We start from the raw sequence: 14,048 nt of genomic DNA on the forward strand, positions 1-14,048 counted from the left end.
AAGCAGCCTAGAGGAATGTATGCAAGACATAGAGAGATAATGCTGTCTTTGCTGGTGAAGCTGGCTATTTTTTCAGCTGTGATTGACGGCAATGATATAACCAGAAGTGATAGGGTACACATGTGGATGGGGACAATGGAACTTTAAATTATGAAAAGAGAGAGATGTCAATGAAAGGGTTTATGCCTATGTGTGTATAAACAGGGTAAGGGGCAGAGGGTGCAGCTACGCTGTGTGTCAAAGGGAAAGGAGCCTGGAGGTGGGCTGTGAGAGCGGAGAGGATGCCTGCTGCTTTATCACGCTTTAATTAGTTTCCAAAAGACAGTGATTTCCCATACCTTCTGCAAGTACAGGACCGTTCCCTTTAGCACAGCATAAAAGGTTTTCCAGCCTCGCTTTCCCCGGGGAGCTGCAAAGAAAACAAATGAAAACCCATTTAACTTGGATCCATTTTTACACTTTGTCTAGGCAACAGGAAAGCTACATTAATCCTGTGTTAAACCTCCTTTGTACTCTCCTTCTCAAAGGACAATGCAACTCAGCACAGTGCCTGCACATACCTGCTGTGTGAGAGAGTAATAAACCAACTCTGACGACAGCCCTGGACTGGATCAGAAGGGAGCAGCAGCAATGCAGAAAGCAGGTCAGAGAGATCCAGCCTTTGTGCTCTTGCAGGTAGGCGGACACTGTCCCTACAGAGCTAGGTCTGCACCCTGTGCCGTGACAGTTCTCAGAAGGAAATACCCTTTCTTCATGTCACAGCAAGCTGGCAGGCATTGCTCAGGACCAGCGGGGCACTGCTTAGAAAGCAGTGCCTCTCAAGAGCATCCTTCCCTCTTGCCACTGCTGCACACCTGAGTTGGCACTGAGTGGTTAGATAGCTTCTTGGTCCCCTCCCCTGTTCCTGCAGCCACAGGGGAAGCCAAAGAAGAAAAAAGAGAGGGGAGCTAAACAGAATACTAATGAGAAAAACAAAATCATCCCTCAAGAAACCTAAAGAGGGGGATTCAGCATGACTGCTGCAGTTTGAGATTCAGCTGCAACAGAAGGAGAGAAGGCACAGGCTGTACGGTCACAGCCTGAGACTATAAGCCTGCATCTAAGCTCCACCAAACATGCACCACCTACCAGCATCGACTTGCCTCTGCACTGAAATTAATAACTCATGCACGACTAAAGCATCACCCTCAAAAAGGCATCCCATTCTGATCTTAAGACAGCAACTGATAGTGAAGAGGTTATTAGTCCCTTGCTCCAGAGGTTAATCATTCTCATCTTACATAACGGGCCTTGTTTCTAATTGGCATTTGTTTGGACAGCTTCCAGCCACCGGCCCCTGTTACATCCTTCTCTGGATTGCTTAAGTGCTTCAGTCCTCAGTACTCCTTTCCTGAGAAAACACCTATAATATGCCAGCACATCACTTCATTAGGAATCCTGCACAGGCTGATCTGTAACAGCTCCAGTAGGAAATGAAATATAACAAGGTCTAACTAACTTAAAAAAAAATTGTCTCATTTTATTTGCAATGAATCAGAGTCAGAATGTAACTTTTTCAAGAGCGGCACGACAATGGCAGGCAGGCCCCCTAGACGTACAGGAACTTCTGAAAATGTGGCCTTAATTACATTACTCATAAAAGGATTATCCCCAGAATGCCAGCATCCAGAGTGTTGAGTAATGAGCATTTCTCATTACTTTTAATTAAAGAAATAATTTAATAAAGGCAACTAGATACAATTACTTACTGAGGTTAAATAAACAGAAGTTTAATAAAGAGGAACCTATTCAAAGCATCCAGTCATCACAAAGAATGAGGTCAGTTTGATTTCGACATCTCTGTTTGGATTTAGCCGTCCAGCTGTCAGCCTCCAGCTTACAAACACCAACCTCCAACTGTACCTTCTAAATTATATTAGCAAAACATGCAAACATCAAAGAGCTTAGCCAAGCTAGGAGACAGTTGCAGTTACTGGAAACCCATCATAAAATCAGACTTTGCCTTCAGAATGCAGTCGAAGAGTGTGAATCCTGAGTAGGTGATCATAAACAACTGGGAAAAATACAGATGCTCTGAGTAGCAGATCAATAGAAAACAAACAAATGAAGATGTCCAAACAACAGAACACACACAGGTGAATCAGAGACTTTCAATAATTAGTGCATCACAAATATATGTAGGACAAAAGGGAAAGAGAATAATAAAAGTAAGAGGCACAGCAAGTTTGCCACAAGAAAAGGGCAGGGAGGAACAGCATAGTGTAAATCTGGCTGTTACCAAAAGCTGCTGTACTTCATTGGGTAGATGACTCAAGGCTAGCAAAGTAGGGAAGGAACAGTTACAGCATCTTCCAAGTAGAGATAAAGAACAGCCTTTTTTTAAAGACAGACCCAGAGGCATGGGGAGATTTGAAACAATCTGGTGTCACACAAGGAAAAGGAGAATTACTGAACTACTACGAACAGCTACTGTAATTCACTGCAAATTGTTTTGTCTTCTGTAAGCCATGAGATTCATTTTCTTTTAGTACAAAAGATTTACATTGCCTGCTGTATCACACTATTCATTATGCTTACGTATTAGAGCTGCTACAAATGGGACTGAACATTGTAAATCCTGGCCTAATAGTGGAAGTGTGATAATCCAATTGCTGCATTGTTTGTTATTGCTGCAATTTCCCCTAATGAAGCAGCACTATTTGCCTTGAAAGCACATGGGCTCATCGTAAGTGGCATTATGCATGGATAACAAGAAAGTGAGATGTTAAGAGTGAAAGATACTCACTTTTCTTTCCATCCATATCCGCATGGATTTTCCGAGCCAGAAATCCAGTCTTATACACAATAGCATTGGGGTCATGAGGGATGTCCAGGAATGGGTTATTTGAGTTGCCAATTCGACTGACAGCCTTTGTCTGGCTCACATTATCCTTTTCATCTGTACCATCTGAGTGAGACTTTTTCTTCTCTTCTTCATCCCTTAAAAAGCAGTAAAAAACAAGCATGAATGAGGGACTAACCAGCAAAGTTTCATTTCAGTTATTCTTGCACATTCCTTTTCAAAACACACCCCTCTCTTTATAGGGGCCCTATTTAGAGAAAAACTTCAGCTATGCTCCAAAATATAGTCAGATTATAGGAAAGCTTCAGTTCACCTTGTCCTTCACTAGCACAAGGACATAGGAGCCGGATCTCAACGAAGCCTAAGCTTCCCTTTTACAGTCTCAAAAGCCAGTATTTCACGACCGTTCTGTGTCCTCAAACTCCACCTTTTTTTAATTCTAATTATTTGAGTGCTAAAGTGTGAAATATTTGCCTGCTGGGTTCTCCTGAAAAATCTCCAATTTCTTCATGAGTTCACATGTAGATGAATTAGATTACTGCAGATCACTGTGGCTTAGCCCTTAACTTTGCATATGAAACACAGACTCTACTTCTTTTTCTTTATTTTCCTCTGCAGACTAGCATAAAAGTAGTAATTTAAAAATAAAAACTACACTAGGTGAACTACATTATCTGTATTTTAGAAACAAAATGCTGCCCAAAATGTTACTTATTAGGGCCATGTATTCAACACATTTCTTGGGGTCAGCAATGCAACCCTTTTCAGCAAGTCACAAGCACTGCCTGACTAATAAATTCCTTTTTATACATCACAGCCAGTTGGAAAAAGGACCAGGCAACCTAGAAAACAAAGGGTGTCCATCACAAGAGCAGGGCGATGGTTTCAGAGAAATCTGGGTGGATGGTGTATTTGGAGGAACCAGAGTTAGCATCAGATTAGAGAGCACCTCTGTATCCTTGAAGTCCCCACACACTCCTCTCCAGGTGACTGGGAAAGGTGTGTCAGGGAGGATGAAGGCTGTCACTGGAAAGTCATGGTAGCAATGCTTCTCCTGAGACCAGCATACGATGCAAAAAAAAATCAGTATCACTTAAGTGTAATGATGGCTGATGAGGGGGTGCACTTCAAGCCGCTGCATCTCACTGAACCCAGATGGTCAGGAGAGAGAGAAAGTTCAGGCAGACCTTCCAATCACATGCATACATTCAAAGACATCAAATCAGATGAGGATTAGCAAGGTGTATGTCAGCCCAAAAGCTCATCTGGGAACACACTACAACCATGTCTGTTTATGGGAATTACTATCCCAAGAAATGTCCTCCAAGAACTGCAGGCTAGAGCAACAATGTGTATTATCCTGATCTCTCCTGAAACGGTCTTCTGGGAAATAACTTAGTCTGAGGAGACACGAGGAGAATAGATTGGTTTGACAACAAGGAAACCAAATCCAGAAACACAGAGGCTATATTAGTGAACTCACCAGTGCCAGGGAATGTTCCAAGACATTTGACTTTGATCACTTCATATTACTTTCTGCTTGGCATGGTCTCAGCCCAGCACACTGCCAAACTATTTCCAGACACCATTTAGGAATTAGCGCAGTTAAAAACCACCACAACAGGCAGTACCTTTTGTAAGGTAAGACTTTTCAGCAGTATGGATATGGATACACATCAACATTTAGCCTGAGATTCAAGCAAATCACATAAAGCCATGCGATTCAGTTGTACAGAAATGGTGCAGCCAAATTGGCGCACCACACCTTCATGGTGTTGTCTTGCAAGGTCCTCTGATTAAGAGGAACAAAACTTTCACTAGAAGACTCGATTCCTGCAAGGAAGAGCAGTCCTTGCATCTTTCAGCCTATTGACACATGTTTTCCCACTCAAGAACAGAATGATTTGCAAAAAACTTTCCTTGGTCAAAGTATGCTTTGGTTGAAACTCTCTCCAACTGGAAAAGTGTAGGAATTTCTGACAATTTTGATTGTCCCATCCTTCCTGTATCTACCACACTTACTAGCTGCTGGTACGTCTGTGGACACACAGTATGACACATGTTCCTTAGATATTTGTCTGTTCCAGGAGCAAGTTCTACCAACACAAGTCTATGGTACCTAATCCAGACTAAAATTTCTCACTGGGCATAAGCTCTTAGGCTGATTTGTCACACTGAAGTGCCTTGTGAATTCTGGGATCTCAGCCAAGGACACAGTGGATTTCTCCTTGCCAGCAGAGACCTACTGCAGTAAATGGCTTAGCTTTTTTTAATAAGCTATCTCCTTCGGAGCTATGGGACTGAATTATCCTATAGTGATCAGCTGTCCTGTGGGAATGTACCAGTGCCCTTATCCAAGCAGCTGCAGGTGGTGTGGTGAGCAGTCCTGGGGATGATGGACACCACTAGTGCTGAGGGCAGTGCTCTCGAACTTCGCATCTCTGAGGAAGCTATTAAACAGGAATTCTTCAAAAGACAAATGCAGACAGACCAGACAAGGACAAAATGACATCTGCTGTCATGACTGCTGGTAGCACTGAACAAACCTTTAATTGGTCCTTTAATCTGTCACCGAAAATGGGGCATTGTTGAGACTCAGAAGCCTCAGGCACTTTTGAGAGCTGAGTGCTCTGTCAAGATGCATAAGGTCAAGATACAGGAGCCAGTCTGTAAGATGCAAGGGAACCAGAGAGGCAAGGGGGACTCATTATGTAGAACGAGAAATGGATGAACAACTGAGAAAACAGAACTAGAAGGAGCTTCTCTCTCTCTCTGATCTTGAATATGAAACACCAGTGGAAATAAAATCAAGTGATCTGGGACTCACTTATTACAATACTCCATTTTTAACAGTGGTCAAGTGTAAGGAGAAAGCGGGGCAACTGGGAGGAGTGTCACAGTTGCAAAACAGTTCAGGTATTAGCTTTGCTTATGAGCCCTTTGAAGTTGGCTTAATAGATAGGTCCTTGACAGGCTTTAACAAGGATTTAGCAATTTGAGCTTACCCCTCACCAGCCTTTAGAGTATGGTTGCAAGAAGGAAGATACGCAGAAAATTCAGCTGGCCTCTGGATACATACAACCTGAAAACTGATCTTTGAAACCCTAGCCTGTGGGGATGCAACTACTTCCTCATCCTCAGATGGCTTTTGGGAGATGATTCAAGTTCTGTAATATCCCCAGTGCAAAAGCAGTCTCCAGTGATGCAGGAACAAGAGTTAGTGGATGGTGTCTCTGTTCAGGTGTGTTCAGAGTCATGGATCTAGTGTCACATAGGCAGAGCTCAGGTCCCTGTTAGGGACAGGCTCAGTGCCTCTCCTTTCCATGTTGGTTTCAACACACCTTTCAGTAGCAAAACACGACCATGAGGGTCTACTTAGGTTTGCAGAACTCTTAAGAGATTTTCTGTCTTTGATCAGCAGAGGGAAATCACTCCTGGCTCTGGGTCTGCAAGTGATTCCTCTGCTGACCCCGGACCTCTGACAATTGAAAGGGGCTGATGGCTGTGAACCCTCTTGTGTCTCTAGTGTCTTCGCTCTGCAGGGTACTTGTGACAGTAAAAGGCTACCACCTGTAAGGTTTCTCCAAGAATCTGCTTACAGAACAAGGAGATTCAGTTACACCTCCCTTAGCTTGTCTCTTTGGGAAGAGATCTGCAGATGTATCAGTAACCAGGGCACCAGCTGTCCATGAGAACCAGCACACCAAACCCAGGATCTGCTTGTTCTATCACTTGAAGACACATCATTAAAACAGCAATGTTTTCCTTACCAAATGCATGATCACTGACAACCAGAAAGAGTTTGGCTTTTAAACACACAGATTTGAAAAAACTGTAAAAATGCGTATGTTGCCATTTTGGTGAAGAAATATATTTTTGCCTCTCCCCAGAAAGACCATATACAAGAAAAGTCTCTTTTTTTTTTTTCCTTCTGAGAGAAAATCATCATCTTGTTCTCTCAGGAACAAACACATTTCTTTATGCTTTTGGTGTGATTTGAGGCTCTGCCTTGGAAAACTTCGAAGTCACTAAGCTGGAAAGACAGGGTCAAGCCCTTCATTTTTAAAAGTCTGCTCCATGTCTGCATTTTTTCAAATAGAAAGCTTAGATGACATAGCAAAAGCCTATACAAATCCATTTAAAAAGCTGCATTAAAAAAAAAGAAAAATCAGATTTGTAACATATATTTATGAATCTTTGGAATTGATAGCATCTGTAGTAGCAAACTGACTTAAGAAACGAGCAGACAGAAGTTGTGGCATCTTCCGCAAAAGGAGGAGAGAAGAAAGGAGAGCCAGGTGATTACCACCTGTCCCCTTTCAAAAACCAACCAAACAGGAAACATCCTGGAACTTGGGAGTCAAAGAGTTAATTATAACAGGGAGAGATTTCTTGGTCTGATCTAGAAAAAGGTGAGCTTCAGCACAGACATCTTTATAACCACCCCAGTCTTAGTGTCACAGTTTGCTGCAGGAAACACAGAAAGGATTTGGCAGCAGCCCTTCCGCACCATCACTGTCAAAGACCTATTTTGGTTTGGCTAGAAGCTGATTATTTTTCAGTGCAGTCTAGAAAAACAAAAAGAATATACCATATCCATGTCTAAACTTCTCTGGAAAGAAAACTATCATCAACTAGTCAAAACCCAAGTGATTCTCCTGAAAGCTACACTGTCCTGCTGAAAGAAAGCTTTCAGAATACGACTGGCTCAAGTGCAGTCATTTGTTTTTTGCAATTCTGTAAGCGGTGCTTTGGGATTTCATATGGTAATTCTGGATCACCACTCAGCCTATTTTAAGATGATGATTTTATTATTCCTATCACCTTCAACAGGAAGTAAACACAGTAGCACAAACAATGGAGAACAATAATGTTCACTGCCACATTTCCATGTAGACATCTGCAAACAAAACATATTTAGATCTGGCGCCTCTGAAGCCAAATTACTTTTTCTTCTTCAGCTTAAAGATGATGACAATGGGTGCAAAAGCAAAGGATGAGAAATGTCTAGAAAACCTGGGCCACAATATTATAGACAATAAGACTGAAGGGATGACAAGAGGTCAGCTAATCTGTCTCTTTGCCTCTGAAGCTGGATCCACTTCTCCTGACCCATTCTGGGCAGAATAAACAGCTCACAAAACCCTTCAGCAAAAGCACTTCCATAGCTCGTCCAGGCAAACCTATGCCCTGGTTTAAAAGGCTTATTGCTAGAAAGCTTCTTTTAGAGTTGAATCCAAACTTCCCTTGCTTCAAATTTAAACCCACCCACAATGGGCACGAAGAATAATTCACACCTTTCTTCTCTGTGACAGCCTTTACACACTGAAATAAATACACTCAGGTCCCTCTCCTCAGTGCTCCCTTTTCCAACTAAACAAACCCAACTCTTAATCTTGCCGCTCATGTTCACAGAATCTTGAATTCATTTCATCTTACGAGTGATGTCAGGGTTGAAGAACAAGAGCATGAAAAAATCTTATGGAAGTATGAAATACCTCAGGGAAATTCAGGCAGCATGAGAAATCAAGACACAATTACTGGGGCTACATGCACTCCTGGAGTGATTCCAGTAACCTCAGCACTCTGAAAAGAGGATGCATGGACTAACTGGAAGAAAAAGTACATGGTTTCACTGCAGTCAATAGGAACTTCTGCCAATGACTTCAGTGAGACCCAATCACCACCTAGTGCTTCAGTAAGTAGAGGGGAAGTATGTAATGGGACAATGACAGAATAATTGTATTTCTGATGGTTAGTTTTCCCGTAACACTTTTCTCTTTTCTCCCAGGACACTGAACAAGGAAGGCAAGAGGAAACAGCAAACAAAGTAAATGGCAAGCCAAGTAAATGGCAGAATGTTTTCTGGCAGTTCTACTGTGAAAAGCAACCAAAACATTTGGGGGGTGCAGTAAAAAGGAGCGCGCTTTCAGGACCCCACATTCACCAGTTAGGGGTAAATTCCAGGTCAGATCTCTTTATTTTAGACCATTGAATGCAATATGCTTTTAACTTTTTGAGGAACTTCAAGCCTGGAACTACTGCAGAAAAAGCAGTGTAATGCAATTCTGTCTTCCAAAGCTGTAATTGTGCTTCCCTGATGATAAAGGATAAATGAATACTCCTACTGAAAGTCTCTAGAGCACATCTGCTGATTAAGGTGTCATTTCTCTTGACTACAAAATTGGAGTCAATGGTAGCCTTTTCTTTCCGTGGGCTTTGGATCAGACTGTAATTCTACTGGAAATGGATGGCAAACCATTTAGGATGATGACACACCCAGCTTACAACTAGTAAGATAAGGATCATGCAGCAGTCTTCCCCCATGTTACATATTGCTGTTACCCTCCCCTGCCCATAGACTTATTAATCTACCAAAGAATGTGCTGCCAGAACAGCTCTTAAACTGCTGATTAGCTCATAAGAGAAAGTCTTAGATCCTCAAAGGGATTCTAGCTGGTGAAAAGGCATTCCGTCCACATGCCAGCATCGCAAGGGAGCCCTGTTTCCACCTTTGCCTTACCTCCTGCTTCTTCCCCCGTACCAGGGAAGAAAAGCAATACTCTTTGGAAAGGAAAGAGAATCTTCCCTAGTCCCATTACTGCAAAAGCAGCCATGCCCCCTTCCTATCTGCTTTTCTCTGAAGATCACAACAGCAGAGCAAGAGAGTCATGTGCCTCCTCTCTTTAGCTCAAGGCAGTCCTGAGCCTTCTTGGGGTGATTACTTTACACCAACCACACATCTTTACGAATGACATGTAGAAAGTGAGGAGATGTAAAAGATGCTGCCCTCTTCCAGCCAGCACTCTCAGCCCTAAAGGTAAAGGCACAAAGTCTTTGACTATGCCCAGAATGAGCTTTGTTTCTCTGCATGTGAAGTAATTTTCCCATCAGTCTGAGGTATTTGTCTGAGTTTTGAACTGGAATGGACAATTGGCTCCTTTGAGCTCTCTGCTGGGAGAAGGTGGCTTTACACCCACATCCCAAGGCCTTATTTAAGAATGAATCTGATTTCTCTCTTCCAGCCTGCTTTCAATTTCTCCCCAGAAAATTCATTAGCAAGGGACATGGACTGGACTATGTAAATGTGAAGCAGTTACTACCTATACAGAAGAAAACTCTCATAAATCACCTTGACTGAAGCTTACGGGAGCAAAGCCAGGCATAAGCCAGTTCCCACCTGGAGGCTGCCCAAGTGTATTAGGCACAGTATGGTCTCTTGGCAAGAGGAGGAAAATTCTGACATTGGGAAAGTCACATAATGGATTCTGCTGGGTCCAAAGTACCCGAGAGAGTCTTCCTAACAGCTCCGGTGTTGTGACATGTAAGATTCACACAGTGTATTCCAGGTCCAAGACACAGGCTGGGAAAATGTCTCCAACCATATTTCTCATAAAGCTCATCAGAAATGGCACTCCTTGGTGATTCTCCTTAGCAGAACACCTTCCTCACTACTCTGACATTATCTAATACACTTACGAACAGAGGCTGCAATCACAGTTGGGACCAGTAGCCTTTGTAAGTGAGGCTGCACACCCTGCCCTGACAAGAAGCCCATTTGCAGATGATGAACTTAAAACAAGCAAGATCAGAAGCCAATGAGCCTGCAAGACCTATGGCAGGTGTTAGGACTTCTAGCACAAAAGATGCAGGAGCATGCATCCCACACATATATTGTTCTCAAGAAGGTGAGATTTCAGATATGCAAATCCACTCAGGTAAATATCTCGTACAGCCAAAATAGATAAAAGACTTTTTTTTTTTTTTTATTTTACTTCCAATTCCACTGTTCCGCAAGCGGCAAAAACTAAAATAAACTCTTCTACTCTTTGCTGGCATGCTTAGACCTCCTGAAATCTAAACAAAGAGAAATGACAATTTAACACAACCAGAAACTGAAGCTCTCTCTTGTCTGCAGTATTTCCGCAGTTAACAAGTGTTAGGCTGTCAAAAGCCTATGGACAGGGGGATATCACTTTGTCCAATTTATCATCTTTCATATTAGGTTGTTGTCAAGTTATGCATAGTTAATCAGGAGACAAACCAAGACAATAAACCAATAGCAGGAAACTCAATCCAAGGCATGTGTTTCTATTCAGTGGTTCTGACACAATGTACCAAAAGATAAAGGGAGAAGTCAACTTCTGTTTTATTTATGCAGTCACAGAACAATGGAGGATTTAATTTCTCTCTTTTCAGGCTGAAGTTTCCTTCTAAACGAAATGTCCTCTTTCCTTACAAATGCAGTTGGCTCCTATCATTAACAACTCCCCTCACTGGAGAAACAGATGAGGCAGTATTGCCAGGTCTTTCATTAACAGAAAAGCAAACTCATTACGTACACTGGCTGTCTTCTACGGGCTTTGGAGCCCACTCAAATGGTGACATAGGACGTACAGACAGATTACTACAGAGGCACTATTTTTAAACTCCCGATTTCTATGTGGTATACTTACACTGCCCATTCCAGCTTCTCATTCTTGATTGAATTGTAGAGGGCCTGCAAAGAGAGAAATGAGACGGGATTATTGTTTGACCCCTGCTACACATACATTAATATCCTGAGGAAAATTACCTAATACCAGCAAGTGAGCTGTCTCTCATCAAGGAAGTACCACAACTGCTCGTGGTAACACAAATCTCATCTAAGGAAAAAATATCAGAGCGCAGAGTTTGAGATTACACTTATTTTCTCAAGCAGGTTTTGCGGTTTTGTGGGGTTTTTTAAAATAACTGTGTTAAGTTTGCAAAAGCCACAAGTCCACAGCCTTGAAATTCAAGGTCCAATTAACTCCTGATAGTCAATGAGATTTGTCACTGACTTTGATTAAGCCAAAGTTTCACCCTATGGGCTTACCTGTAAAACTATGCCAGAATAGCTATTTGAAGTCCCTGAGCCTCACAGACACCTGAATGCTTTCCCAGTCGCACACCCAGACAGAAACACATTAAGTTTCTCAGTGCAAAACAAAATGAACAATAAGCAGCTTTTGTGCTTAAAGATCAATGTCTTGGACTGCTGCCTGCTAACATCATTACATTTTTAATTTGTAGGAAAGATGCCAGCAGGTCTGACACCAAAGGTCACAATTCTGCTGTTGATACCAGCCTGCAAAGAAAAGTGTCGTGAAGCTGACTTAAGCCTGGGTGGATATCGGTTGGCACGGATTTCTTTTGAGAGGAAGTAGGTACATCACTTGGATAAGTGTGACTGATTTCAGCTCTCCAGGAGCTGATGCATAGGATGGGTAAATGCCTGCTATTACTACAACCTAATGGAGTTCTTCAAATAGGCCACTTGACTCAAGTGAAGTATTTTGGTATGGAATGTCCCTGATTCTCACACTTATAATCCACATTTGTAATTTACCTTATATACATAGCTAGATTTACTCCCTCTGGCACATAACTCCTACACAGCCTCAAAATATGTTAACGTGTAGAAGAACTGTTGGTGCACATGATTACCAAAAAGTAGCACATCAAGTATGAACAAGCCTGAAAATCACATACTATAATAGCTATGACATGTTCAACAGCAACATTAACATTTAAATAGCCTTAACTCTGACCCAAAACAAAAATAATTTGGAAAACTGAGGAGCTGAAACTAGTTTTGTGCATATGCCACAGCTGAACTTGCAATGAGAATCCCATGAGCATATCCCACTGTTCATCCTGTGATCCACTGGCTCCTCTCTGAATCTTGCACAAGCTATTTGACGATCCTTAATATTCAGTTCTGTGAAAATCTGTCTCGATTGAACATACACAAGCAGGTCAAACATACTGGTACAACTCGCCTCACGCTCATGCTACACATGCAGCAACTTTAGTCAGAGTGTACCATAAAAGTAGGTTTCTCAGAGTAACAGAACAGATATGACCAACAGGAAGAATTATCCCACATCCTACTTATACTGAGCTACAAGACAGAGGTCTCCTAAACACTAACAAGGGCTTTGCTGCACTATTCATAGCAGTATGATAAAACATTTCCAACTCTGGAGTTTTCACTATTTCTATATATCCTATCTTCTCTAAACTTGTATAAGAAGCTCGGATCCAAAGGCAAACAGCTGAAGGTGAAGGAAAGGGCATTGCTGGCAGTTTGTAGGCACTTCACTTAATTTTCAGGTGACAGCTATCAAGAGATTTTAAGACCAACCTGCAAGAAGAGAGCAAAAGAAAGGACTAATATTTCTCCTACCATGCAGCCAGCAGCCCAGGAGAGTTAGACTCAACTCCATTTTTTCCGCACAAGCTGATGCTAACACTGATTCCCTAGGGTCACTCAGTATTTTCTACTAGAAGCCACTATATTTATGATTTGGCCAGAGCCCTGATCTTATTCTTTGACTTGTTCTTTTCTTCCTACTATGATTAAAATATTCTCTTACATTTTGAGCCAGAAAACTACTTCCAAATATAAGGCAAAGAAGCTGCATTTTTTTCCCCACTTGCCTTCTCATTTTTTCAGAAGCAGCATTTTTCTTGCCAGCTGGTTGGATGAGTTTCTGAGATGTAGCAAAAACTTGGCCTTGGGTACCAGAAACACCTTTTGCTGCTCTCTGGCCCAAATGCCTACAAGACTGGGTCACAACCTCTGAAAATGAACACCTGCCCTGGGCAGTACTGATTTTTATCTGATTTTGCTAAGGAAGTCCCTGGGGATCATTACGGCCAAAGATCAGGACACACATAAGCAGCACTCCAGGTTGGCTCAGGAAGAACAAATGTCCCAGGCTTTTGCCTTGCGGCAAGAGACACATACTTGTCCTGATCTTTACTAACGAACCAGACTCCATCTTCCTTCTTTAGGGAGGACACCAACCCAGTCGTGAGGCATACATCTGATGCAGGACACAGTATCCCCCATAAAGCACCAAATATAGCCTCTGAGAAAGTCTCTGCTATTTACAGAAATGAAAGAAAACCGTAGACAGTACCCACAGCCCAGGAAGCTGTGTACAGGGCATGTCTGGTGTGTCTACAGAGTGTGTCCAGTGAGACCTCAGTGAGTAGACCTCTCAAGGGATGGAGATACGTGAGTTCTTGTGCCTGCACCCCAACCCAGCTCTCCGTCAGAGACTGCTGCCAGGCTCCACACTCACCGCCTGTAAGAGCTGCTTTATGTTATTTCTCCAAACAAATTTATGCTTTAACATTTTCCTGGTGTCTACTGGGCTCTTGCATGATCCAGAGA

General features: G+C 42.3%; 1 protein-coding gene across 3 annotated transcripts in view; it reads right to left on the minus strand.

Moving 5' to 3' along the window:
- Window positions 1–14,048, minus strand: part of PSD3 (pleckstrin and Sec7 domain containing 3) — a 102,479-nt gene that overhangs the window by 14,939 nt on the left and 73,492 nt on the right. For 2 of the 3 annotated variants that reach the window (XM_065662415.1, XM_065662417.1), the window contains 3 exons: window positions 11,299–11,342; window positions 2,786–2,979; window positions 339–409 (listed from right to left, as the gene is read on the minus strand). In XM_065662415.1, the coding sequence (XP_065518487.1) occupies window positions 339–409; window positions 2,786–2,979; window positions 11,299–11,342 (309 nt within the window). Of the gene's footprint in view, window positions 1–338; window positions 410–2,785; window positions 2,980–10,625; window positions 10,700–11,298; window positions 11,343–14,048 lie in introns of those variants that run through there. The other variant, XM_065662416.1, reaches the window with a different exon arrangement.

This window comes from Lathamus discolor, chromosome Z, assembly GCF_037157495.1.
Source record: "Lathamus discolor isolate bLatDis1 chromosome Z, bLatDis1.hap1, whole genome shotgun sequence".
NCBI classification, from domain to species: domain Eukaryota; kingdom Metazoa; phylum Chordata; class Aves; order Psittaciformes; family Psittacidae; genus Lathamus; species Lathamus discolor.